The sequence below is a fragment of the Mastomys coucha genome, unplaced genomic scaffold (assembly GCF_008632895.1).
Source record: "Mastomys coucha isolate ucsf_1 unplaced genomic scaffold, UCSF_Mcou_1 pScaffold18, whole genome shotgun sequence".
In the NCBI taxonomy this organism is placed as follows: Eukaryota; Metazoa; Chordata; class Mammalia; order Rodentia; family Muridae; genus Mastomys; species Mastomys coucha.
In genome coordinates, this window is record NW_022196900.1 from 115,284,206 (window position 1) to 115,310,791 (window position 26,586).

The 26,586-nt window shown below is 46.0% G+C and overlaps 3 protein-coding genes across 24 annotated transcripts in view; 2 read left to right on the plus strand and 1 right to left on the minus strand.

The window, feature by feature from the left end:
* Positions 1-19,554, plus strand: Ints11 (integrator complex subunit 11). Its single transcript, XM_031379806.1, has 17 exons — positions 1-194; positions 2,908-3,005; positions 3,677-3,750; positions 5,941-6,169; positions 15,942-16,040; positions 16,126-16,160; positions 16,434-16,572; positions 16,929-16,993; positions 17,458-17,647; positions 17,781-17,864; positions 18,090-18,179; positions 18,262-18,424; positions 18,511-18,618; positions 18,737-18,798; positions 18,873-19,015; positions 19,085-19,214; positions 19,309-19,554. The coding sequence occupies exons 1-17, from the start codon at positions 167-169 to the stop codon at positions 19,372-19,374; spliced, it is 1,803 nt and encodes a 600-aa protein (XP_031235666.1). The 5' UTR covers positions 1-166; the 3' UTR covers positions 19,375-19,554.
* Positions 14,462-22,968, minus strand: Pusl1 (pseudouridine synthase like 1). 21 transcript variants are annotated; one of them, XM_031379811.1, is made up of 11 exons: positions 22,477-22,961; positions 22,025-22,082; positions 21,695-21,882; positions 21,389-21,538; positions 21,138-21,308; positions 20,363-20,417; positions 20,128-20,290; positions 18,078-18,956; positions 16,423-16,533; positions 15,891-16,071; positions 14,462-14,661 (listed from the first exon to the last, which is right to left on the minus strand). In XM_031379811.1, exons 1-8 carry the CDS (start codon positions 22,719-22,721, stop codon positions 18,940-18,942), a joined length of 1,047 nt encoding a protein of 348 aa, XP_031235671.1. In that variant the 5' UTR covers positions 22,722-22,961; the 3' UTR covers positions 14,462-14,661; positions 15,891-16,071; positions 16,423-16,533; positions 18,078-18,939. The 21 variants fall into 21 exon arrangements, with proteins under 21 accessions (XP_031235671.1, XP_031235670.1, XP_031235673.1 ...); XM_031379810.1 differs by having other exon boundaries at positions 15,887-16,071; XM_031379823.1 differs by lacking the exon at positions 14,462-14,661 and adding an exon at positions 19,386-19,493 and having other exon boundaries at positions 15,321-16,071; positions 20,197-20,290; positions 22,477-22,962.
* Positions 22,469-26,586, plus strand: part of Acap3 (ArfGAP with coiled-coil, ankyrin repeat and PH domains 3) — a 15,238-nt gene continuing 11,120 nt past the window's right edge. The window contains exon 1 of one of the 2 annotated variants that reach the window (XM_031379799.1): positions 22,469-23,156. In XM_031379799.1, the coding sequence (XP_031235659.1) occupies positions 23,110-23,156 (47 nt within the window). In that variant the 5' untranslated portion in view covers positions 22,469-23,109. Of the gene's footprint in view, positions 23,157-24,006; positions 25,560-26,586 lie in introns of those variants that run through there. The other variant, XM_031379800.1, reaches the window with a different exon arrangement.

The window sequence follows — 26,586 nt, forward strand, 5'->3', positions numbered from 1 at the left end:
TCTTGGCGGTTGCGCCTGCGCACAGTGTGAGTGTGTTTTTGTGTGTGTGTGTGTATGGGAGTCGCAGTGGCTGGGCGTCTAGTCTAACCGCGCGCGAGGTCTAAGGCTCTCCTGCGGGCGGTGCACGCGAGCTGTGGAAACGTGGTTCGAGACTACCTGCCTGACGATGCCTGAGATTAGGGTCACTCCCTTGGGTGAGTCCAAGTCCTAAGCATCTTCTGGGCATCCGGCAAGTCGGGCCCGTGCCTACATCTCCATAGCCTTTTATCAACTGTTCGTCCCAAGGAGCGGAAGCCCGAGTAGAACATTTCGAAGCGAGTGCTTCCTTTTCTCTGTCTGGCACGGGTGTCGAAGAGATTTGGGTTTGATTCCTGGTCCTACAACTCGATATGAGTTAGGGAGGCCCAGCTTCTGTAACTCGGCTGCTTAAAGTGGTTGTAATGTGAAGTGATACTTGGGCAGGTGTTGCCTGTCAGTGGTGTTGAATCCAGCACAGAGCTCGTCCTGGCGACTTTTCCGTCCTGTATTTGGACGGCTGTTTCAAGACCTCTTTTTTCAAGACTCCTTCTTTCTCACTCTGCCCACCCTTGCCCCCAGAGCTTCTCATGTTCAGGTTGCTTGCTATCACCCTTCAGATCAATCTTTGTGTCTGGTCTATCCCGAATTTTTAAAAGTATATTTGTTCTCCGGGCGGTGGTGGCGCAAGCCTTTAATTCCAGCACTTGAGAGGCAGAGGCAGGCGGATTTCTGAGTTCGAGGCCAGCCTGGTCTACAGAGTGAGTTCCAGGACAGCCAGGGCTATACAGAGAAACCCTGTCTCGGAAAACCAAAAAGAAAAAAAGAAAAATCTAAACTTTTTTTTCCGAGACAGGGTTTCTCTGTACAGCCCTGGGATTAAAGTGCTGGGATCAAAGGCGTGCGCCACCACTGCCCTGCAAATCTAGACTTCTAAAAAGCCCCAATAAGGTAGTGTGGTTGTGAAAGAGAAAACAACCGTTTGAAAGCTGGGGTTTCAGAACCTCCCAAATGTCCCTGGGTTTTTCTTCCTGCATGTGTCTGGGGTGTTGGAAGCACCTTCTCACTCATATGTTCTGGGTCTCTAGGTCTTCTTGGCTAGAACTGAGTTTTCTCAACTCACGGCATCACAGGACCTTAGCAGAATCAACTTCTCATACTGACTAAATACTAATTAGCTTACATGATCAAGCATATTCATTGACCTGGCTCCCCAACGCCCCCTATCCCCACTGGGAAAGTTTGGTTTTCTTCCACAGTTGTGAAATTTTTGGCACAACTATTTAATCTCTATGTAATATACTCAGTGTCTAATTGCCTCATTCCCCACAGTGTAATTCTACTCTAAACAGAGATTTAAGGATAAGGTAGTATTCTTTAGGTTTTTTGGTCAGTTTTGTTTTCTTGTCCTTTTTTTCCTGGAATTGTAAATCTCTTTAGAAAGAACATTTACTAGTGCCAAGAACTGGGCTTTGTAACTCAAAAATGTATACTTTGGCACTGTTCTTGGTAGTCATGTAATGATGGGTTAACTGTGATGTCAGGTAACCCTTGTAAAGGTGCAGCCATTCCCCTTCTGTAAATGCTTTAAGGGCAGTAGGGCCTAGCACAGCTTTAGGGCTAATGGTACTATAGAGAAGAATGCTAAAAGCTTTCTCTCAGCCTGGCAGTGGTGGCACACGCCTTTAATCCCAGCACTTGGAAGCCAGAGGCAGGTAGATTTCTGAGGCTAGCCTGGTCTACAGAGTGAGTTTCAGGACAGCCAGGGCTACACAGAGAAACCCTGTCTCAAAAAAAAAAAGAAAAAAAAAAGCTTTCTCTCAGGGAACACACATCTTGAGGGAACAGCAGCAGGCCTGCAGAAGAATCTGAGATTGACCTCATTGTGGCTGGCTACATAAGGAAAGCAGACTAGGTCGTGGCTGGTCATCATGATGTTTGTGGTGCTGATGATAGTGGTTGGTACCTTCAGTTGGAAGGTGGAAACCATGGGATCCAAGATGGCAACAAGGCTGTTTGTTGTTTTCAGACTACTGTCTTTCTTCTTATCTCCAGATCTCAGGAGAGATAACAGATAGCTAAATGGGGGAGATAGCTGTGTCCTATGTGGTCAGTATCTTGGGCTGAACAGCTGGGATGACTGCTTAGTCATCTGGAGCATTCGAGGAACTCCCATTGAGGCTGAGCCAGGGGTTCAATGGCATGTGCTGCCCACTGACCAAAGTTTTGCAGTCAGTCATGTTTATTTATGGTTGGCCTAAGGCCAAGTGGATATGGCACCACTCAACACTAGAACTCAGGATCCAGACCTTAGCCTCTTCAGGAAGAGATCTCAGGGAAGAAAGCCTCATTGATTTGCAGCCCCTTACAGGTTCAAGGGTAATTTCAGAAAGGTCTTTTTTTTTTGTTTTGTTTTTTGTTTTTTGTTTTTTCGAGACAGGGTTTCTCTGTGTAGCCCTAGCTATCCTGGAACTGACTCTGCAGACCAGGCTGGCCTCGAACTCAGAAATCCACCCGCCTCTGCCTCCCAAGTACTGGGATTAATGGCGTGTGCCACCATTGCCTGGCTGAGTAAGGTCTTGAGAAACTGCAGTGATGTTTACAGAGCACTGGCTTGTGTCTGTTCAGTGTTGGGAACCACAGCCAGTGCTCAATGTTTTGCTAACAATTTGTTACACCTTTGAGATGTGCAGAAAAAGCATGGTGAGGGAGGGCAGGTGCCCCTAGCATAGGGCCTTGTCTCACCATTGTGCATTTCCCTAACCTGTGTGGCGTGTGAAGGTAGGAAGTGGTTCAGTGTATATCAGCCCTTGCAATAGTGGGGGTAGGAAACTTGGAGAAAAGAGAGAGGAACCATGGCCTTGTCTTTTACTTGCCTTTCTCTTTGAGTAGGGGCTGGCCAGGATGTAGGCCGCAGCTGCATCTTGGTCTCCATTTCGGGGAAGAATGTCATGTTGGACTGTGGGATGCACATGGGCTACAATGATGACGTGAGTACTGTGGGTGGGCGGTCCAGAGGGCAGCAAGGTCCACAACTTACTTTCTAGTCATGTTCTTTCTATCTAGCCATGTGAATAGGGGATAACTGGGGCAAGTGGGCAGTGGGAGCATTTCTGGACAGCTATACCAATGCAACGTGGGGAATGGGTGGCCCTGAACACAGTACTTAAAAATTAGGGTCCAGCTGAGATAGGCCTCTTAAGGCTTTGGTTTTTTGAGGCAGGGTTTCTCTGTATAACTCTGGCTGTCCTGGAACCCACTCTGTAGACCAGGCTGGCCTCTAACTCAGAAATCTGCCTGCCTCTGGAACCCACTCTGTAGACCAGGCTGACCTTTAACTCAGAAATCTGCCTACCTCTGCCTCCCAAGTGCTGGGATTAAAGGTATGCACCACCAAATGCCTAGCTCTCTTAAGGATTCTTGAGGCTGGTTATGATTGGACCCTTTCAGCTTAAGGACTTGCTCAGATAGTAGTTTGTGAGGTCAACTAATAACTTGACCTTTCCATGAGGTTATAAATAAGCAGTGGCCTAGGTGACACCCACCAATGTAGGGTTCTCTGGTCCTTTGCTGCGCTCACTCCCTGGGGTACACCTGTCTTGCTTTCAGGAGACCCTGGGTAGCCTGAAGCATTCCAACTTTTCTCTTGTTTCTTCATCAGAGGCGTTTTCCTGACTTTTCTTACATCACCCAGAGTGGCCGTCTGACTGACTTTCTGGACTGTGTAATCATCAGGTAGGTTTGCCATGCTTTTTGTGGTCCTTCCTTGTACTGTGTTATAGAGGACAAAGGCCACATGTGCTGCCTAAGCTACATTGTGGGTCACTTTTAAGGATAGTCATTATCCACTCAGAGCCAGGAAGATGATTATACCTATTGACTGTGCTCTCAAGTGTCATGAATTAAAGCCTAACAGGTGCCCCTGGAAGTAGAAACCTGGCCAAGGTAGCTAGTACCAAAATATACCAAATGTGGGCCCACTCCAGCCTAGATGACTCCCTGAGACTCTTTCTCACTAGTGCCTAGCAATCACGACTGCACCCTCACCAGTTCTTTTCCATTTTACTAGCTAAACATATATATGGGTCTCTGCTTGTACTTCCTCTTCTAACCAAGTCTCAGTTTTCCAATTCCTTTGCTGTCTCAAGAGTGCTAAGCCCTGTTGCTCACATTGGCCATCGCTGATATTTGAGTCAGTTCATGGTCTAGCCTCCAATTGCTACCACTATAGATTGGTAGAGCTGAGTGAGGGGAGACACTTTGTTTTCTCTTTGGCTCCCATTCTTATGTCCTATCTAGATAGGCTACCCAAACCCTTCCATAGTCCCTGCTGACACCCACTCTGACTGTAGCACTTCCCTTCAACACCCACCCTGCTACTGTCAGCTAGAGTGGTCCTGAGGGTCTGAAGCAGCCATCTGCATAAGTGCTGTGCTCACAGCCCAGGCTCTGGAATTTTGGTCCCTTCTGGACATAGATCTTCTACTCCCTGCCTGCCACGGTTTCACTGTCCCCATTCTTTCCACTTAGGGTATTTTCCCAGGCATTGCCTGAGCTATCTCAGTTCTCTCTTGGCTCTACCAGAAAGACTTCCTGACTACCTGACAGTTCTTTTCCTGGTATGGTGTTCCCTGGCCTGCCTTAGATTTCCTTACCAACTTGTCACTGTCTGATTCAGATCTGACTCAGATGGTGTGTGATTTTATGTATTTGTAGGAGGCTGTAGACAACCTTAGGGCTATTCCTCTTTAGTCATCATTCCTTTTGTGGGTTTTTTTTTTCTTCCTCCTGAGACAGGATTTCTTTGTATAGCTTTTGTCTGTCCTGTCTTAGAAATCACTCTGTAGACCAGGCTGGCCTCGAACTCACAAGAGATCTCTCTTGCTTCTGCCTCCCAAGTGCTGGGAGTAAAGGCCTGCTTCACTATGCCTGGCTATTGAAGATTTTTTTTTTTTTAAAGATTTATTTATTTTTATTTTATGTGTATGAGTGTTTTGCCTGCATGTATGTAAATGTACCACAAATGTGCATGCTTGGTACCATTGGAGGCCAGAAGTGGGTGCTGGATCCTTTGGAACTAGAAATATGGGGAACTGAATCAGTGCCCATTACAAGAACAGCAGGTGCAGATGCTCTTAACTACTAAGTCATATCTCTAGCCCTTAAAAGAAAATCTTATTTTTATTTTTGAGATATATTTTCTTTTATTTTATGTGTATGGGTGTTTTGCCTGCATTTATTTCTGGGTACCACTTGCATTCAGTGCCCCCAGAGGCCAGAAGAGAGGGCATCAGATCTCTTTGGAGCAAGAGTAATATGATTGTGAGGGGCCATGTGGGTACTGGCAATTGAACCGAGGTCCTCTGGAAGAGCAGTCAGTGTTCCACACTTCTGAGCCATCTCTCTAACCCATTTTTATTTTAAAATTAATATATGCGTGTTTGTATATAGATATGTGCCCATGGAGGCCTAAGGCTTTGGATCCCCATAGATCATCATATAGATGATGGGAACTAAACTCATGAACTGAAACAGGACTCTTTACCAAAGAGAATGAGTGTTCTAAACCTCTGATCCATCTCTCTAGTCCCTGTTTTCCTTTTTCCTTTTTTGTAGATCAAGTCTCATGTAGTACTGGCTGGCTTAAACTCCTAATCTTCCTGTCTCTACCTCCCAAGTGTTTGAATTACATGTATGTACCACCATTGTCTGTTTTAATTCAGGCTTAATTATTAATTGCATATTGTTGGGTATCTAGGATGTTTATTTGGGAAGACTAGCTTTTGTGGTTTGTTCATTTTTGATTCTTTAGTACCTATAATGGTCCTCATTAGGTCTCTGTAAATGAGATGACCATGAGCACGGGGCTGAGTGGGGTGGCTGGAAGAGGGTGGTCCCAGGCTGACTAGTGTCACATTCCCCCAGCCACTTCCACCTGGACCATTGTGGGGCACTCCCCTACTTCAGTGAAATGGTGGGCTACGATGGGCCCATCTATATGACCCATCCTACCCAGGCCATCTGCCCCATCCTGTTGGAAGACTACCGCAAGATTGCAGTGGACAAGAAGGGCGAGGCCAATTTCTTCACTTCTCAGATGATCAAAGACTGTATGAAGAAGGTGGTGGCTGTTCACCTGCACCAAACAGTTCAGGTCAGGATCCCTGCCCCACTCTGCACATAGTCTGGAAGTCTCTGGGGTCTTGGTTTCAGGCACCTCATCTCACTCTTATGTCTAGCACTGTGGAGTCACCAAGAAACAATAGTGTCCAGTCATATTTGGCATTTAGCTTGGGAGAATATATGTGGTGTGTTTGTATGTTTGTGCACATACCTGTGTAATCAAGGCTGTTTTCTTACTGGCTCTGCCCAAGCAATATTCCATAATCCAGGCTGCTTTCTGCCCTCCCAAGGGAGAGACCTGAGGTATATGAAACTTGTTGGGCATCATGGTCTGTTATTTGGTAAAGAGGCAGAGACTGGACAATAGGATGGACCAGTCTGGGTGAGTACCTAGTACCAGGCTGTGATAATATATAGGTCAAGAGAGGAATGAAGGATTTTAAATAGCTAAGTGACTGGTTAAATTTAGCAGAGTTACCCAGAAATTATGTCTGTTTCCCATTAGAGTCTTTGTTTTGCTTTATATGTTACTACGGCCATCCACACTTTTAGTTTTTAACTGTTTTGTTTGATTTTTGAGACAGATTCAGAGTGTAGCCCTGGCTGTCCTGGGACTCTCTCTGTAGACTGGCCTTGAACTCTATAGATTCACCTGCCTCTGTGTCCCAAGTGCTGAGACTAAAGGTGTGCACTGCCTGGCTAACTTTAAAAAAAAATTTTTTTTTTAGTGTATTTTATGTGTATGGGTACTTTGTGTGTACATATACACACCAGAAAAAAGTTGTAACCTGCCATGTGAGTGCTGGGAATTGAACTCAAGACCCTTGGAAGAGCAGTGAGCCACTGAGCCCTCTCTCCAACCACAAAATTTTAATGGTATATATTTTTTTAATTTCAAACCTTTTTTACATGATACTATTACTTTTATGTTTTAAGTTGACCTTAGCTACTATTATTATTATTATTATTATTATTATTATTATTATTATTATTATTATTATTGTTATTACTGCTACTACTACTACTACTACTACTACTACTACTAGGGAATTTCATTCATGTTTACAATGTGTTTGATTATACTTTCCCCCAAACACATCCCAATTCTAACTTTATGTTAAAACTCTCGTTGAGCCGGGCAATAGTGGTGCACGCCTTTCGAGACAGAGAAACCCTGTCTCAAAAAACAAAACAAAACAAAAAAAAAAACAAGACAAAACAAAAAAAACCCCGTTGAGTCCAATTAGTATGTCCATGGAGTTGGAGCCATTAATTAGTGGCCACACCTTCAAAGAAAAACTGCCCCTGTTTCCCCCAGCAGCTATCATTTGCCAGTAGACCCTTGGCTCACAGCAGGTCCTTGTGAGGCTCTCCCTAACCCATCGTGGAATTGTGGTTGTCAGGTCTACATCCTTTGCAGTTGATCACTGTTGCTGTGAGTTCATGAGTGCAGCAACCATGACATCTCCAGAAACACATTTAATAGTGTTCTTCCCCATCAGTGGCTCTTACACTCTTCCCTTCTTCATTGTTCCCTGAGCCTTGGGAGGAGGGAATGTGATACAGATGTCTCATTTAAACATGAGCATTCATAATCACTTACTCTCAGCCCACTCTCTTACTTAGCCCACATGCTACTTTTTTTTTTTAAGATATATTTTATTGGGGCTGGAGAGGTGGCTCAGCAGTTAAGAGCACTGACTGTTCTTCCAAAGGTCCTGAGTTCAATTCCCAGCAGCCACATGTTGGCTCACAACCATCTCTAATGGGTATCCAATGACTGCCCTCTTCTGGCGTGTCTGAAGACAACAATAGTGTACCCACATACATGAAATAAATCTTTTTTTTTTAAAAAAAGGTATTTTATTGTTGGGCATGGTGGCACATGCCATTAATCCTAGCCTGAGGCATTTACATAGTGGGGGTCCAGATTACTTATGTGTATGTGTGTGGGCCTAAATGTATATATGTGAAAGGGTGTTGAATCCTTTGGAAGTGGAGTTACAGACATTTTTGAGCTGCCATAGAGCGCTGGGAACTGAACCCGGATCCTCTGGAAGAGCAGTAAGTGTTCTTCACTGCTGAGCCATCTCTTCAGCACACACATACCTTTGCTTGTTTTTTTGGTACTGGGTTTCTCTGTGTAATAGCCCTGGGTGTTCTGGAATTAGCTTTGTAGACCAGGCTAGCCTTGTACTCATAGATCTCCTTGCCTCTTCCTCCTGAGTGCTGAGATTAAAGGCATGTGCCACCCTGCCCATCCACACATAACATTTCGAAATGTAGGTCTTTAGGAAGTATATGGCTTTATTTTGTTTTTAACTTAACCTGGCTAACTAAGATCACGGTGGATTTGTATATATTGTTTTATTATTTGTCTTGCCTTTTTTCATTGTTTCTTAAAATTCCTTTTTTCCTTTTCTTAGTGACTATATACACTTACAATTAAATTACTTGGAACTTTTTGTTTTCCAGGACAACACAAAAATCTTAGAACATCTTAAAATTTATAGCTTTCCTAGTTTATTATTTATTTTTGAGACAAGGTCTCACTTATGTAGCCTGGCTACCATAGAACTTGCTGTGTAGAGCAGTCTGGCTTTGAGTTCATAATGATCTTCCTGTCTCCATCTTTCCAGTGCTGGGATTAAAGGCATACACTACCATACCTGGCTCTTTATTATTATTTCTTTGTGCATGTATGTTGATTCTGTTGATGGGGAGAGAGAAGGAGGGAGAGAGAGAGGGTAGGGGAAGAGTGTATGTGTGTGTGTGGATGTACACACACACACACACACACACACACACACACACACACACCACACACTTGGCTTTTTCTTTTTCTTTTGGTTTTTTTGAGACAGGGTTTTTCTGTATAGCCCTGGCTGTCCTGGAACTCATGCTGTAGACCAGGCTGGCCTCAAACTCAGAAATCCGTCTGCCTCTGCCTCCCAAGTGCTGGGATTAAAGGCGTGTGCCACCACCACCCAATTCTGTTGGCTTTTTCAAACCATGTTTTGCTATGTTGTTGAGGTTGGCCTCAAATTAGTGATGTTATTTTCTGCATTAGTCTCTTGGGCACCAGGACTACAGGTGTCTGTCATGCCAGTTTGACTCTTATTCTAATCTGCCTACTAAAACACTGTGGTCTATGTTACCTTGTTACCTAAGGATTTCTGACAGTCCTAGATAAAGTGATCAAAGGTACATACATTGTTTTTCTGGTCTACTGCCAGGATGTTTGCCTGGGAGTCTGGTAAGGACAGAGGTTTTACTGGGTGCACAGACCAGGAACTGGTCCCAATCCCATCATTCTCTTGAGTTATCCTGCCAGGAGCATATAGTCTAACCATTGCCCCAAGTCTTGACCTCCTGGTGATACCTAGGTCCCTATTGCTGACCTTATGAGAACCAAGCCAGCTTGGAGGTAAGCTAGCTGTACGGTGCTAAGGATCAGGGAGTTTTACTTTCGGAAGGGCTGGCCAGCTGGGATTTTAGAAACTGGATTCTGTGCTTTCATGCATTTGGGATTTCGTTTTCTGAGTCTTGGTGGGAAAGGCCTGTATTCTAAAGAGTCCATTTTAAATGAGGAAAGTGAGGCCTGGTCAGGTGTTGGGGATACCTGTTTGTAGTGTGAATTTTGGAGTTTTGGTTTCTTTAAAAAGCACAGAAATATTATATGAATATGTTTTCATTTTAATCCCAGGGTGGGGATCTGGGGTTGCTCTGGACTGTCTGAAGCAGCTGACTATGATTTGCAGGGGCGTGGTTTTGTCAGCTCAGCTTGCCAGCTGCACATAGTTTCTGTGATTGTGTGACATTTGCAATTCTGGGAACTTTTAGGTCCCCAAGAGGCACTGCAACCTCAAAAACAGCCTATGATGAAATAATGGATAAAGTAGTTGATGCTGCCGGGCAGTGGTGGTGCATGCCTTTAATCCCAGCACTTGGGAGGCAGAGGCAGGTGGATTTCTGAGTTTGAGGAGAGCCAGGGATACACAGAGAAACACTGTCTGGAAAAGCCAAAAAAAACAAAAAAAAAACCAAGGTTGATTTTCCTGGGGAAGGTATTGATGTGTATCATCAAAAACAATCCCAGGCTGTTCCAAGTATCCTAACACAGGACACAAAGGACATTGAAAGTTCAAATTTATAAGGGAAGGGGCACTGCTAAAATAACAGTGGCTCTACCCTGAAAATGGTTGACTGACAAGCCTGTCTGGGTAGAGCAATGGCCCTTAGCCAAGTAAAAATTGCAGGCACTTGAGCAGCTGGTATAAAGCAGTTGGAGGCTCAACATACAGAAGAGTCTTAACACCCCATGGAACTCCCCTGTATTTGTTATAAAAAAAGAAATTGGGAAGATGGAAAATGCAATATTTAATGGCAGTGAATAGAGTAATTCAACCAATGGGTCCATTACAGCCTGGATTCCTTTACCTTCTTTATTACCTAAAACATGGCTTATGATAGTAATTGATTTAGAAGATTGCTTTTTTACTATCCTCTTGCATGAGCAAAATAGAGAAAGTTTTGTTTTTGTACTACCTACTTATAATAATACTCAACCTGTAAAAAGATACTAGTGGAAAGTTTTTCTACAGGAAATGATAAACTGTCCAATTTTATGACAGTATTTTGTGTAACAATTAGAAGTAATTTGTAGTAATTTCCTCAATGCATTATTTATCATTATGTGGATGATATTTTAATGGCTAATTTTGACATAGATACTTTAGAGAAAATAAATTTAAATAGAATTTTGCCATGTTGGGGGGTGGAGTTATAGACTGCTGAAAAATTACAGTAAGGAGATTCTATTTGGGTTGTAAAATAAGTAAACAAAAATTCAATAATAAAAGGTATAGATCAGAAGAAGTCATTTGTAAACTCTCAATGATTTTCAAAAATGGGAGATGTTAATTGGATTAACTGCACTAGAGTTAAGTAATTTGTTTCAAATGTTACAAGGAGATTTGGACTTAGTAGACCAAGATGGTTAACAGCTGAAGCAGAGTGAGGTAAGTCTAGTAGAACAGAGATTGTAAGGTACATATGTGGATTGCATACACTCAAAATGTGATTGTATTTTGGCTATTTTGTCTTCAACTCATTCTCCAACTGGGATCATTATCCAAAGGTAAGATAGTATTATGGGCCGGGCAGTGGTGGCTCATGCCTTTAATCCCAGCACTTGGGAGGCAGAGGCAGGCGAATTTCTGAGTTCAAAGCCAGCCTAGTCTACAGAGTGAGTTCCAGGACAGCCAGGGCTACACAGAGAAACCCTGTCTCAAAAAACCAAAAAAAAAAAAAATAAATAAATAAAATAAAATAAAGTTTATATAGAAAAAAGTTTCTAATTTAATCATAAATGGTAGAATAAGACTACATCAATTGTCAGGAACATAGCTGGCAGAAATCATAGTACCTTTTACTAATGTTGAGATTATGCCATCATGGATGATCATTGAAGATTGGCAAAGAGCTCATATCAACTACTTGGGAAAAATTAATGGCAAATATTCTAAAAGAGCCTTCAGTTTATAGAAAGAACTAATTTGATTCTCCCACATATTGTAAAAGGAATGCCAATTCCTGAAGCACCTACATTTTATGGTGATCCAAATAAAGTATGTAAGGAATGGCAGGCTATAAGTCAGACAAAATGAGCAAAGTAATTCAAAGCCCATATACTTAAAAACTCAGAGCTGTATGCAGTTCTTATGGTATTAGATTTTTCTGATTCTCTTAATTACTGACTCAGTATGCAGAAAGTTGTTCTGCATATAGAAACTGCTGAATTGACTGCAGATAATTCAAAATTAAGTTTGTTATTGGCAGCAGCCTATCAGAAATAGAAGCTATCCAGTATTTATTGCCCATATTTGGTCTCATACAGGCTCTCCAGGTTTGTAGACACAACGAAATGGAGAAATTGACCAGTTATTAATAGGAAATGTGTTAGACGCCTCAAAATTTTATGAAAAATACCATGTTAACTATAATGGGACTTTCTCAGACCCATCAGCAATATAAATAATGACACAGAGCCTTATTTTTTTTAAGAATTATTTATTTATGTAAATGAGTATACTGTAACTGTCTTCAGACATACTAGAAGAGGATATCAGGACCCATTACAGATGGTTGTGAGCCACCATGTGGTTGCTGGGAATTGAACTCAGGACCTCTGGAAAAGCAGTCAGTACTCTTAACTGCTAAGCCATCTCTCCAGCCCATCCTGACTACTCTTTTCCTACAAATCCTGGCCTGTGTCCCACCATGTGGCCAGGTGTACCACTCTGGTCCATCTGTCCACTTCCAGATCTTCTGGCAAATCTGCATGTCAGTGTTTCTCCCAGAGCCCCTCTGTCTGTCTTGAAGTCCTGCCTTCCACTTCCTGCCCAGCTATTATTGGCTGTCAGCTCTTTATTTTAGCCAGTTAGATACAATTCTAGATTGCCCTATGCAGGTGAGGAAGGAACAGTTATTTACACAACATGAGGCAGGTGATGGGCCATAGAAATAACAATATTTGATCCTGCTGGTATTTAGCTCTCTGCCAGTAGAGAGTTAATAACTGAATATACAGAGATGTACTTTCACACAATGTACCCCAATAGTTAACTAGTAAAGGTTTAAAGAACAAAAAATATCACTTAGAAACAAGCCAAGAAAATTATAAGAAAATGTCTAATTTGTTCTTTGGATAACCAAATTCCATTACCAGCAGGAGGTAACCCTAGGGGTACCAAAAGAAATGAAGCAATTCTTTGTGCATATCAGCCCATTACAAACATATCACACAATTCTACAGGACACAAGCACTTGTAAAACAATCTAATCACACCTTAAATGCTTATAAAACAAAAAGGAAGAATAAAGTCCTCCAGGATAGACTAAATAGTGCTCCGGTAACCTTAAATAGTATGAATGTTAATAGAAAGGAACAGCAGCAGCTGAGAGACACTAGGCTATAGAAACAACTGGAATTAAATCATGCTATATATATAAGGATATGTTGATATCAGAATGGAAGCCAATGAAAATTTTGTATTAGGCATGAGGATTTGTTTATATTTCCACAAGAAATGAAAAACCATGGATACAGTCAAAACTGATAAAGATTAGAACTGAGCAGAGAGGTTTCCTCACTGGCCTGAAAGTGCTTATTTCAAATGTTTCTGTTTATAATTTCCCTCTATACACAGCACAGTTAATGGATTAAAACAAAGTGAGGGAATTGTATTGAGAACCCTAAAATTTTTTTTTTTTTTAAACCACAGAAATACTATGTTTTTGTTTTAATTCCAGGTGTGGTGATCTAGGGCTGCTTTAGACTGTCTGCAGCAGTTGACTGTGATTTGTCTCATGCTCTAGCAGAGGCATGATTTTTGCCAGCTGCAGATAGTTTCTGCTATTGTGTGATATTTGTAATTCTTGGAATTTCTCAGAAGTTCAAGAAGTTCAGAGGCAGGGTTGGTGGTTGTTGGTCATTCAGGGGGTTGGTTGTAGTTTGTTAGTAGTTGTGCTCAAAGAAGAAACAAGAAAGAAATTAGATTCTTTCCCTTCTCTCCCTCTCTCTAATTTTCCCTTTCTCCCTTTCCCTCTCTTCCTCCCCATCTCATTCTCTCCCACTCTCCTCTCTCCTTTCTCCCCTATCTAGTGATAGGGGATGAAACCAGGAAGATAAAGGTTGGGAAAAAGAAGAACCCACAAAGTAGCAAAGCCTAGTTACTACACCCATATGCTCTGGCCTATGGAAGACTACATGTTACAATGTATAGGAACCTCACACACTCTGGGAGACATTCCTCTTACCAGCCTTTGTATGGCAGACATTCCTGGAGAAATATAACACACATGTCTACATTTAAGTGTTCTGAGTCACTCAGCATGATCAAAGAAAGAGGGTCACTCAGAGATGAATGTAGGACTTGCTGGCCACAGGGAGAGCCAGCCTCTGGCCTAAATGTTCAAACCACCACACAAAAGCACATTTATTGATTGTTAAACAAAAGTCATTTTTTGGTTAAAACTAGGTCCTCATACCAAAGCTCCTGAAGGAAAACCTCACACCTTGCAACCTTAGTCCTTGTGCACTGCCGTTTGTAGTACCCAGTAATACAAGGTGCTCCAAGTGTGCCAGGATGGTCTTGTAACCAAAGTCATGCAGAGGCTGTAAAGCTCCTTCAGAAAAATGTCAGTTTTCTACAGAGATTTCTGAAAGGTCTGAGTATGTTTACCCTAAATATAATAATTCTATTAGAATTCCTACTACATCTACATAATCTAGAAAAGAGGCAACAATAAAACAACAATGTACAAATTTCCAATTTATTGATCTAATTTTTTATTGTGGTTACTAACAGGGTATAGGTGAGGGGTTACTTGCAAGGAACAGGATAACTCAAAAATAGCAACATCACTAGAACATATGGGAAACTTCCTTGGAGATGTTTATCCAGCTTGGAGGCAGCTCCACCAATCTGGACTAGCAGGCCATTCTTCAGTGACAAGGTCCTGAAAGAGATTATCAGGAAATCAGAAGATAAGGAGATAGGAAAGTTTGAGCTCTGTAGGTCTTCCATAAGTTGTTTTATGTCAACCAAATTTATCCAGAAGTACAGCATCTTATACTATTTCCAGGATAGAGTTACCAGGAATTAACATACAATTGGAGGAAGTCAGCAGGAAGCTAATCAAGTTCTCTTGCACAAAGAACACAAAATCATTATAGACTGAACACGCAGCAGTCTTGGTGCATTGTCTCTTCAGGGTTCCCAGGAACTGAACCTTTTAACTTCTTTGAGGCTTGACATCCCAGCCCCAGACTAGGCCTTTCCTATTTACCACCCAAGGCTCTGGGCCTCCCCTATCCTTCTGGGGGCAGATGTTTCAATTTGGAGGCAATTTCCTAATTCCAAAGAACATGCCTACAACATAGCCCCTTTCCCTTGCTTCCTGTGGACTTGTCTTCCTTGAAGTTCGATGGTCACTTTTCATGAGATGCACAATTCCAGAATGATAATTTTCTTATCCATACCATTTGGAATACTGTCTGCTCCTTTTGTTTAGGCTGCTTTCCCTTTGGAGTTTGAGGTCTTTTCCAAGTAGCTTAACATTAGATCTTTTCACTGTAGGCCTTCTGTCATCCATTTTATGTTATATTTCATATTGGATTTTTTTTTTTTTTTTTTTTTTTTTTTTTTTTTTTTTTTTTTTTTTTTTTTGCTTGAGGCAGACAGAGGCTTACTGCATAGCCCAGGCTGGCCTCAAATACTCTGGACTTGCTTTAGTCTTTCAAGAACCAAGATAACAGTTAAATGATGCCATGTGCAGTGCTTCAACATTTAGTCCTGCATTCCTTCTCTTGACTTTATTCACTATGCCCAATTCTATTGTTTTTTGTTTGTTTGTTTGTTTTCTTTTTTGAGGTAGGACTTCACCATGTACCTCAGGCTGGCCTTGAACTCCCTACCTAGCTTCTAGAGTGCTAGGATAACAGGTTTGTACAACCATACCCAGCTTAATTTGGGTTTCTGTAGTTCCTAATTTTAGTTTTTTTTTTTTGTTTGTTTTTTTTTTGTAGCATTTGGGGTTTATTTGTATTCTTAGTATAGTCTAGAAGTGTGGCTTCTAGATCCTTAGGTACTTAACCTGGTTTTGTTTTTACTATGCTACAACCCTTATGCCCTATACTTCTTCTGAGAAACAGGAATTAACTGGACAGGGTTAAGGTAATCACCTACTTCCTGCTGCCTTCCCATTCTGCAGGCCTAACAGCATGCTTTCTTCTGCAGGTGGATGATGAACTGGAAATCAAGGCATACTATGCAGGCCATGTGCTGGGGGCAGCCATGTTCCAGATTAAAGTGGGCTCAGAGTCTGTGGTCTACACGGTCAGTGGAAGTATTTGGCTTGAGTGAATTGCTGGGGGTAGAAAGACAACTTTTTTATTGCATTTTTTTTTTTTTTTTTGGCCAGGGTGATTATAACATGACTCCAGACCGGCATTTGGGGTAAGTAGAACTGTGTCTCACCCTGTGGATGCTTCCTAGGACTTAGTAGCTCTAAGAGGCATCAGGGTAGGCACCTAAGGACTCCCATGCAGTATGGAAGTACTTTTGGAAGTCTGGACTACAGGCTTATCTTCCCTGTTGTCTCCTAGTGTGCTGCCATGACATTTAACAGGCCATATAGAGAAGCTTATGCCAGGGGCTAGAGTTCACTTTGCCATTTCCAATTCTGTACTTATAAGCAATCCATCATCTCCATTCCTACCTCTGTTCTAGGGCTGCATGGATTGATAAGTGTCGCCCCAACTTGCTCATCACAGAGTCCACATATGCCACAACCATCCGAGATTCCAAACGCTGCAGAGAGCGAGATTTCCTAAAGAAAGTTCATGAAACTGTGGAGCGTGGCGGAAAGGTATTGACTGTAGGTAGGCTTTGGGTGTATGCCCACTTTGGCTACACTCTGTAGGCCTCCTAGCAGGCTTTGCTGTTGACCTTTGGTCAGGATACGGTGTGGGGGGGTATTGTTTACTTGGCACTAAGAAGATAGATTCCAGAGAAGCTGATCAAGAGTATCCCACAGTTCCTGCTGTCTCTACATGTAGGTAGGGTACACCCAAATCTGTGGTTTGTACATGTCTGGCTATTCCTTTGCACTAAGTCATCATTTAACTTATTAGCAAGGATGCAACGAGTATCTTGCTATGATGTGTTCAGGGAACAGTAGTGTGGCCAGTGGCTCCTACCTGAACCAGCTTCATCTACCCCCAGGTGCTGATCCCTGTGTTTGCGCTGGGCCGAGCACAAGAACTCTGCATCCTGCTGGAGACCTTTTGGTAGGTGCAAACAGGAAAATTCCAGATAGGCAGAAAGGGATGAAAAAGCCTCCATGTAGGAGAGTAAGTCTCTCATACTAGCAGGCACAGTGGAACTCTATGTCTAGGATATAGTACTACTGGCCCTGCTGTCTTGGGTGGAGCTTTGCATCTGTTGGGACATAACACTTGAGCCATCATCCGTTGGCTGTATTGGCCAACATGTGGTTCACATGGCTCATCATATGAACACTGAGCCTCCTCACATGAACTCTGGGGACCCCTATCACTCCCATGTTTTATAGGACACAAGCTAAAAGGTCTGGCCTGGTGGTCATCAGGGTAGAGACAACATAGGATTCAGTTCAAGGTACATTGCACTCAGCCCTGGCCATAGCTACTAAGCTGTGCAGTAGAGTGCATAGGTATATATGTTGCAAGCTAATTCTGGCCTCCACATACTGACTGGGTTGGTGGACACACAGGGAGCGCATGAACCTGAAGGTGCCCATCTACTTCTCTACGGGCCTGACAGAGAAAGCTAACCACTACTACAAGCTCTTCATCACCTGGACCAACCAGAAGATCCGGAAGACATTTGTCCAGAGGAACATGTTTGAGTTTAAGCACATCAAAGCCTTTGACCGAACATTTGCTGACAACCCAGGTCCCATGGTAAGGCCCTGGCAATCAGCTTTTCCACATCTGGCCTCCCAGTGGTGCTCTGGGAAAGACTGCTGGTCAAAGGTCTGGTGCTTATTGCAGCCCTAGGTAAGGTCTACTCTTCTGACCCTTGTCAACCCTACAGGTTGTGTTTGCCACACCTGGGATGCTGCATGCTGGACAATCCCTGCAGATCTTCCGAAAATGGGCAGGAAATGAGAAGAACATGGTGAGGGTTTGGGACCAATTTCCAAGGTGGCTAAGGGGGCTTAGGGAACCTGGAATATAGAACTGGCCCTTGAACTTTGTATCCTGACCCTATGATGCCACCAGCAGCCCAGACTGAGCAACTGCCACAGAGGAGGCTCCCTCTGAGAATTCATATCAGGGGTTGTTCCAGGAGACAGTGTCTATGGTGGGAGGTCAAGCAGTTGAACCTCACCTCTACTTGCAGGTCATCATGCCTGGCTACTGTGTGCAAGGCACTGTGGGCCACAAGATCCTTAGTGGGCAACGTAAACTGGAAATGGAGGGGCGCCAGATGGTGAGTACCTCCCTGTCCTGGTTCAGCAGGCTTTCTAGGCTCTTGCTGCTGCCAACTCTGCTTATATCTTGTGATGCCACAGCTGGAAGTAAAGATGCAAGTGGAATACATGTCATTCAGTGCCCATGCTGATGCCAAGGGCATCATGCAACTGGTAGGACAAGCAGAGCCAGAGAATGTGCTGTTGGTGCATGGTGAGGCCAAGAAGATGGAGTTCCTGAGGCAGAAGATTGAGCAGGAATTCCGTAGGTGGCTGGTGGGCAGGGAAGACGGTAGGGTGGTGCAGACAAGACTGGCAGCCTAGACTGACACTCCATATTACTTTCCTCAGGGGTCAGCTGCTACATGCCAGCCAATGGTGAGACAGTGACGCTGCCCACAAGCCCTAGCATTCCCGTGGGCATCTCCCTAGGATTGCTGAAGCGGGAGATGGTGCAGGGTATGAAGGGCAGACTGGGACATGGGTGGTGCAGGGTATGAAGGGCAGACTGGGACATGGGTCAAGGAAGCTGGGTAACTGGTGGCTTGTGTTGACTGCATTATTCCGTTCCTCACAGGACTGTTGCCTGAATCCAAAAAACCTAGGCTTTTACATGGTACCCTAATTATGAAAGACAGTGTAAGTGTATAAACAGTGGTAGGGTGGGTATTGCATTCATTACTTTCTGTGACCTGTTTGCCTTTGCCTCACAGAGTTTCCGGCTGGTATCCTCAGAGCAAGCCCTCAAGGAGTTGGGCCTGGCAGAGCACCAACTGCGCTTCACCTGTCGTGTGCACCTGCAGGACACACGAAAAGAACAAGAAACAGCCCTGCGTGTGTACAGCCATCTCAAGAGGTGCGCCCTGGCCTTGTCCCACCCCCTACAAGCAGGGTGAGGCAGGGGTCTCACTATGCCTCTCCTTAGTACCCTCAAGGACCACTGTGTACAGCATCTCCCTGATGGCTCTGTGACTGTGGAGTCCATTCTAATCCAGGCTGCTGCCCACTCGGAGGATCCTGGTACCAAGGTGCTATTGGTCTCCTGGACTTATCAGGTAAGGAGTATGGGCATCACTATTATTCCTGGAGACCTCACTTCCTTGATATTGTGTTGTTTGTAGTGTGTAACTGTGGTTGCCTTTTTTATAGGATGAAGAGCTTGGAAGCTTTCTGACAGCATTGCTCAAAAATGGCCTTCCCCAGGCTCCCAGCTGACATATATCTACCAGTAATCCACCGCTCTTGTCTCTGGCTGTTTTCCCAGCAGGAGGACCAGGGCTTTGGCGTGTTCTGAGTAAATGAAGACCATGACTGACTGGGTCACAGACTTTGTCCTATGGATAAGATCAGAGTCATAGGCTGGCTAAAGTAATAAACGAGCCTTTTTGTTCTCTATGCCTTTTATTCCTACTCCCTGCCCAAAAAAAACAGGGCTCCCAGAAAAATTGGTTTCTTACAGCTTTTGACTGCTTGGTACCCCATGCTGGTCCCTGTAGTGACAAAGGGATGTCCAGGGTAGAGAGCCTGGGGAGGTGGGAGCTGCTGGAAGGTAGGCACGACTGCCAGAGCCCTACATAGCTATAGATTAATCTCTGCTGAGCACAATAAATGTTGGACAAGGTTGATAGCCTTGTGTGCTGTGTGGTTTCATTGCCACCGTGTACCGCCAGCTGGTTTCACCCTGGACACCATAGGGTTCAGGATATAAGACCTATGGAAAGACCTTAGGTCAAAGTAGAACTCCGCCCTACAGTTCATCCAGAGACCCCACTTATCCCTAAAATTTGACCTCATACACCATGGGGATCACTGATCCTTAACTGAAGTTCTTTCTCACTATCATTGGCTTCCCCACTAGGTGCTTGGATTCTCATCTAGTACAATGGGGGTTGACTGCTTCTAAAACTGCCCTCCCTTCGGTGAGGGCCCAGCTTTGGGAAAGACTCTTTTCAACCCCACCCCTCTTACCGAAGTTGTTATATAGCACTGACTTCAAGAACAGGCCATGGGCTGGGGCAACTCGAGCCTGATACTTGCCCAAGGGATCTTGACTCTCCAGAATCACTTTCACTTGTGTGGGTGCCAAAGTCTCTAATCCCACAGCCACCAACACAGCTGTCATCCTCCGCACCTGCAGCAGAGAGCTCAGGTTGTCACAGGTGTGTCTACCTGAGCCCATCCTGGGACGGTTAAGGTAACCTACCTGTCTGTAAAGGAAAGATTGGCTTTCAAACTCCAGGGTCCAGAACTGCAGCCTCCTAGGAATACAGACAGCTTTGAGGTCCAAGCTACACGGCAGCCTCAGCCAACCTAGCTGACCATGTGGCTTCAGACAAGACAAAGATTTAAATGCTGGTTTAAAGGCTTATCCATCCAGGGTGGGTTCTTGCCTAGTTAGCCACCAGTTCCAGAAGGTGAACAAGTTTTGTATGACTTACTGGACTCTATATATACCATAAAAGGAAACAATTATATAAGAGCACTGGTTAGTTTATGCACAGGAAATAGCAGTTGCTTTGGGCCTTCCTTCATGGGGCTACAGTGTGTGTGCAGGACATAGTCTACCTATCAATATGAAACCTAGGCCATGTTCTCTTGTGCCAGGTCACACCAAAGTCCCTTTCTCCCTTGGAGCTGGTTCCTGGTGGGAAGCCCACTAGGCAATGCTTGAAGCAGAGAACTTAACATTGTCAAAGTGGAATGGAACTATTAGCTCCAGTGAAACCTATACGATACAAAGAGTTATGGGTCTGGTAAGGCCCTTAGAAAGGCAACATTTTCTACCCTGTGCTCCCCAGCATGGCAGGAACCCCACCCAACAGGAAGAAGACACGTTTCTGGCTCACCTTCCACCCTCTAGGCCCAATGAATGTGCATTATACCTGTTTAACATCATCCCACTTTTATTGGGGTATTATGAGTACTAATTTAACCCTGGTGGCCTCTAGTCCGGCATAGTGAAAGGCTAGTTTTCTCACCTGCTCTCCTGAGGGAGGACAAATGGACTGGCTGGACCAGGAGACACAGAGACTCTTCGAAGTGTTCGTACAGCATTTGTGACTGGGCTGCCAGCAGACTGGAAGGCACTAAAATCATGTGTCCCGAGGAGGTGCTGGGCAGCCTCCTGCATGGCCTCTATATTCAGGTATCTGCAGAGTCAAATGAGCATTGAGGAGGGCCCAGCCAGATGGATGGTGAGCCATTTTCTTCCCATTCTTAGCTTACTCACTCTGTCGGCAGAGCCCAGCATACATTTTGTTCAAACACAGGCAGTTGATTAGGCCAGGAGCAGCCTGTAGCCAGACGGTATAGGTAGGTCCTGGAGGTGGCTGCGTGTCGAGCGTGGAAGTCGTCGGGCACTCGGAAGGCCTTTAGTACACTGTGGCAAGCAGATCTGGCTCATCCCAGGAATGAGTATGCCCACCCTGTCCATATAGCACTATGGAAATCTCAGCCTCTCACCACAAGTGGGGTGTGGGGTGCAACAGTAAAAAACAAAGAAACACCCAGAACCATACAAAATCCCCGGGCTCACCGAATGGCCGGGTGCTTCAGGTGGGTGTTGAGGGCCTTGGTCACGACCTCTGGTGAGAAAGGCTGCTGGCCTGGGCGGCGCTGGATGTCCAGGTGCGCCGCGTTGCTCAGGGCATGCACTCCGGTATCAGTGCGGCTAGAGATGGTGAACCTGACCGGGTCGACAGAGTTCAGCCGCTTGGCAGCCTCCTGCAGGAACAGTACAGACATGCTGCCATATGGATGGCCAAAGCCCGTGGAACAGTAAAAAGTGTGGGCAGGGACTGGAGCTGCCGACGGTTTCTTCTTCCCCAAACCCGGTCATCGCTCTAGCCCAGAGATAACAGCTCACCTCCAGGAAGTTCAGTACCCCAACAGCGCGTTGATTACCCCTCACGGCCGCAACTCCACTGCGGAGAGAAACAGGAAGGAATTATCTGTAGCGTCTGTGGAAGCTGTCCCGCCTGGGATCTCGGCCCCCAAGCGCGTTCGTTCCGTCCTGGCCAGTGTTCCTAGGCTCCTAAAATTCCGCATCCCAAGACCGAACGACCAGGCTGCCGATCCTGCCCTCCTGGCCGTCTCGCGGATTTCCCGCGAAGCCGAATGGAGAAAGTGAGGTAACTGCGGGAAAACGTACTTGAAGTCAGTGCCCAAGTACTGGAAGAACACAAGGTAGCGCGCACGCACGGAACCCACCGCCCCGTAGGAACCCATATTTGATCGGCTAGCGGGCGGGGCGGTTGCACGTGGCCGACGGTCGACCCTGCCCAGCTGTGACGGCGCCTGCGCACTTATTCGACCCACCCGCCTGAATGGAGAAACGGAGGCGGGACCAAGTTTAGGGAGCGGATGCGAAGTGCTGTCTTCTGGACCCGACTATGTTTACTGTCCTCTGCCTCACAGGGGCGCGATGATGGTTGCTTCCGCACAAGTGTCCTTAATTCGTTCACTCCCGATCTCCTCGCCGCCGTCCGGGAAAGTGTCTGTCTGCAGTTTTCCAGCCGAGTGCTCCCAAATGTAGTTTTTGTAAGCTCCCTGAGTTTAACCATGGCAGGGATGCCTGAAGTCGGAGAGCCGTGCCCTTCCTTTTTCCGCGGCCGAGCCAAACCATTCCGAAGCCCAACTGCCGCGGCCGGCCCAGCTCCCAGACCCCGGTGGCTGAGGACAGAGGGCAGTGACCCTCAAGAGAGTGCAGTGGCGCTTTTAGCGACGCTCCCCGGAGGTGACAGCGGGTGGTGCAGGCGGCGGCTGACTTTGGCGACGCTCCCCAGCGGTGACAGGCGGGGCGGGGCCGCGGCGCGCCGGCCTCATACCGAGGCGGGCAGGCGGGCGGACGCGGAGCGCAGCGCAGCGCGGGCGCGACGGACGGTCTACCGGCCGGGGATGCCGCTCGACGCGCCTTGGTCCTCCGTACAGTGAGCACCGCTCACCGCAGCCATGACCGTAGAGTTCGAGGAATGCATCAAGGACTCGCCGCGCTTCAGGTGTGCTGCGGGCCTGGGGTAGGGCGCGGGCGGGGATGGGGAGCCGCCTTTGTGCCGGAGGCGGGCAAGGGGTGTCCAGCATGGTGACCGCTCCAAGTCCACCTGGACGGAGCAGAAGACCTGGCACGAACAAACCGGCTGGAGCCGGAGTCGTGGTCCCCGAGCTGCGCAGCTCCGCCTCTGGCCTCGGGGGACCGGAACAAAAGACGCCCCTGTACTGATCACCTCGCGCGCGGGGGTGAGTGTTCAGACTGCCTTGGGCAGCTATGTGTCACTGGGCATTTGCGTTCAGTGCCATCTCTAGAACTGTCCACCCTTCTTTGTGTGTATGCTCTAGTGTGCCACAACTACTGAGCTCCTCCTTGGCCCTGTAGTCCAGTTCTGGTTAGGATTGTCTGGCACCCTGCTTGGTCTCTATCTTGATCCGTATGACCAGAGCAGTGTATGGGTGCAACCAGCTGGAGCCATCAAGGCCTGAGATGGACACCTTGGTGAGCATTAACGGATGTATGAGTGACCCAGGAGCCTGGAGGGGTAGAGGCTGTAGGGATGAGGAAGTCAAGTTTAGGTGGCAGGGTTTGGGCCTTATTCACCTGTGGGTTTGTTTCTTTTATTGTTCCTGGAGTACTAGTGAACCACATGGCCACACAGATATACATCTGTTTCATTGAGTGACATTTGGCAGACAGTAATGTCATTTGAAATTTCAGACCTTCATGAGGCTCCCCGCCTCTGTATATGCATATACACAGGGGAGCATGTTCTGCCACTCTGCTCCTCCTTTGGTGCACATGAATGTGTGGGCAAGCTGTAATACGGGGATGGTGTGCTTGATGCATAGCCTAGTGTGTGGATAGACACGTTTGTACATGTGCTACATCTCTGTGGATTCATGAGCCATGTTTGCCAAGCTACTAGATACATGTTAATGTATGCAGATGTGTGTTTTAGTGTTCACTGTGTCCCTAGAATACGTCTGTATACCCTGTTCTAATACATGTATGCATGTTTATGTATGAGCATGTATCATGCCTTTGCACATGTGTGCTTGACCACATATGTGCATGAATGCCAGGTTTCTGAGGGCCTACCTCAGCAGTCCAGCTCTTTGCAAAACCACCTTGCAAGAGAATCAGCAAGAAACACCTTGGATCGTTAGAGTTTGCCAAGAGTATCCACTGACTATAGGCATGGGGCTTGAGGTAGTCAACTATGCTTTCCTGTTTTCCATTGAGAGGAGTGGTCTGAGAGCCTCTAATACCCCACAGTTCTGCATTCAGGCTTGGTAGGAGTCATAGCCAAGGGCTCTGTGCATGGAATTGGGTCCCAGTTAAAGCACTTTCCTCTTTGTCCTGACCTCTGTCTGCAAAGCCCTGGCTCCACCCTGCCCTGTATAGGGGTTTGGGCCTAAGCAGAAATCCATTCACCTCTAGGCCTTCTTTGCCACAGCCATCTAGTTGGACTTGTGGGGCCGCAGTAGGTGTGGCAGCTGCCTAGGCTTAACATTATTTCTTTTGGTGGGGGAGGGGAATGCTGGGGTAAAGACTGAGGATGACTCTCTGGACATTGATCTTGGGGTTATGGAAGCTGGCTTGGTGGGTTAGGGTGAGCTGTGATGGATGGATTTGAAGAGAACCTTGTCTCTCTAAGGTGTTACTGAGGTTATAACTTGATCTTTCTGGCCAAGAACCTTTAGGTGGGGCAGGGTGGAGCTGTCTGAAGGATGTGGAAGTGGGGTGGAGCCTAGACCCTAACCTGGAAATGGTGGTAGTTTTGCTTTGGAACTCTTGGCCTAGAATAAGGGCTTGTGACAGCCTTAGGAATGTCTCATAGTCCCTGAAGCTGTGGGTGGGGGTGCAGGGGAGCCCCGGAAGAGAAGCCAGCCCAGCCTTGGCTGCAAGCCCTTCCCTGGGTGGGGCTTCAAGCGCTGAGTCATGGCTTTGGTGAGGGGGCTCCTCCCCAACCTCTAAGCTGCTGAGGAAGTCCCTGGCTGGCAAAAAATAGGCTTAGGGCAGGGCAGGAGGGGATGCTTCAGGTCCTTGGTTGAGGAAGGGAGTGCTGAGAGACTCCTAGGACAGAATGCTGGCTCCCTTGAGCTTGTACTAAGTGCCCACTATGTTCCCCTGTCTCTGAATACAAATGCCAGCTCCTGCTGCAGCCCCTCCCAGTTTCTGGCTCCATGGCCAGCTGCAGCTCTCTGTGCAGCTGTCTGGGCTGTCAGGCCTGCTTGGGGAAGCCCTGAATTGGTCTCTCCTAGGCAGATAGTTACATCTGTGTTCTGGAACTTCTGGCTGTCATAGTGGCCAGAATCCTGGAACAGAGCCTCCTGTGGTGGCCTGTGTTAGGCTTAGATAAAGGGCATTTTTTTCCCAAACTGGACAGGCTGTGCAGCATCCTTCAAAGGTATGGCTGCCAGTGGTTCAATCAGATACTGCAGCTTTATTCACATCCCTTCTCTGCTTTAGGATTCATGGTGCCTAAGGCCTTAAGAAGGGATGAGGCTGATGGCCAGGACCTTTGAGGGTTCGTGGCTAGGGCAGCTTGGCCATTTCAGCCCCAGGTCCTAAATGAAACTATGTCCCCTATGATTCTCAAGCCCTTTCCTCAGGAGAAACTCTAGAACAGGTCTTTCTCCTTTCCTTTCTAAAGAGTAGGGCAGAAAAGGGTGAGGAGCTGCTAGAACTAATTGGTTTCCCCTTTGACACCCAACCCCCAGTCAGTGTAAGTCTTGTTCCTAGAGGTCTGTCTACACATTTGGCCGATTGTGTTCCCAAGGTACCTCTCTTCCCATGCAGGCCAGATGGGCCTAGCTCACCAGCTGAGCTGATTGTATGAGGTAGAGGACTGCTGGGAGCCTGCCCTTATTTCCTTATTTCCTGTTCCCAAGTTGGAGTTAGGGGGGTGCAGTCACGTGCCTGATCCATCTGCCTTTGACTTCCGGGGATTCTCCCAGGCTTCTCTTGGTGATGTCATCATTAACTCCTCCCTCCCCGGGGCATCTTCTTTATCAAGCTGAATTGGTGGGAATGAGCTCTAAAGAGACCTGACCCATCTCTTCTTCTGACTGGACTGAGCTATATGGAGTCTTGAGGTTGAGGGAGATAGAGTTTGAGGCATTGTCCCTTAGCTGATGGTTCATAACCAACTGCTTTAGGGTCATCTAGCTACAGGCCAAAGTGGCCTGCAGTTGAATGAAGCAAAGAAGTAAGGGACAGGCTCTTTCCAGTGAGGAGGGGCTGTCCAGATGGGGTAGAAACTCAACTTTGAACCCCAGAAAGGACTGTCATGGGCACCAACACCACATCATGAGACTTTAGCATTATTGTGCTTAGGAAATAAGGACTTGTTTAACCTTGGTTCATGGGGCATAGCCACACTGTAGGGTGTGTGTGTGTGTGTGTGTGTGTGTGTGTGTGTGTGAGAGAGAGAG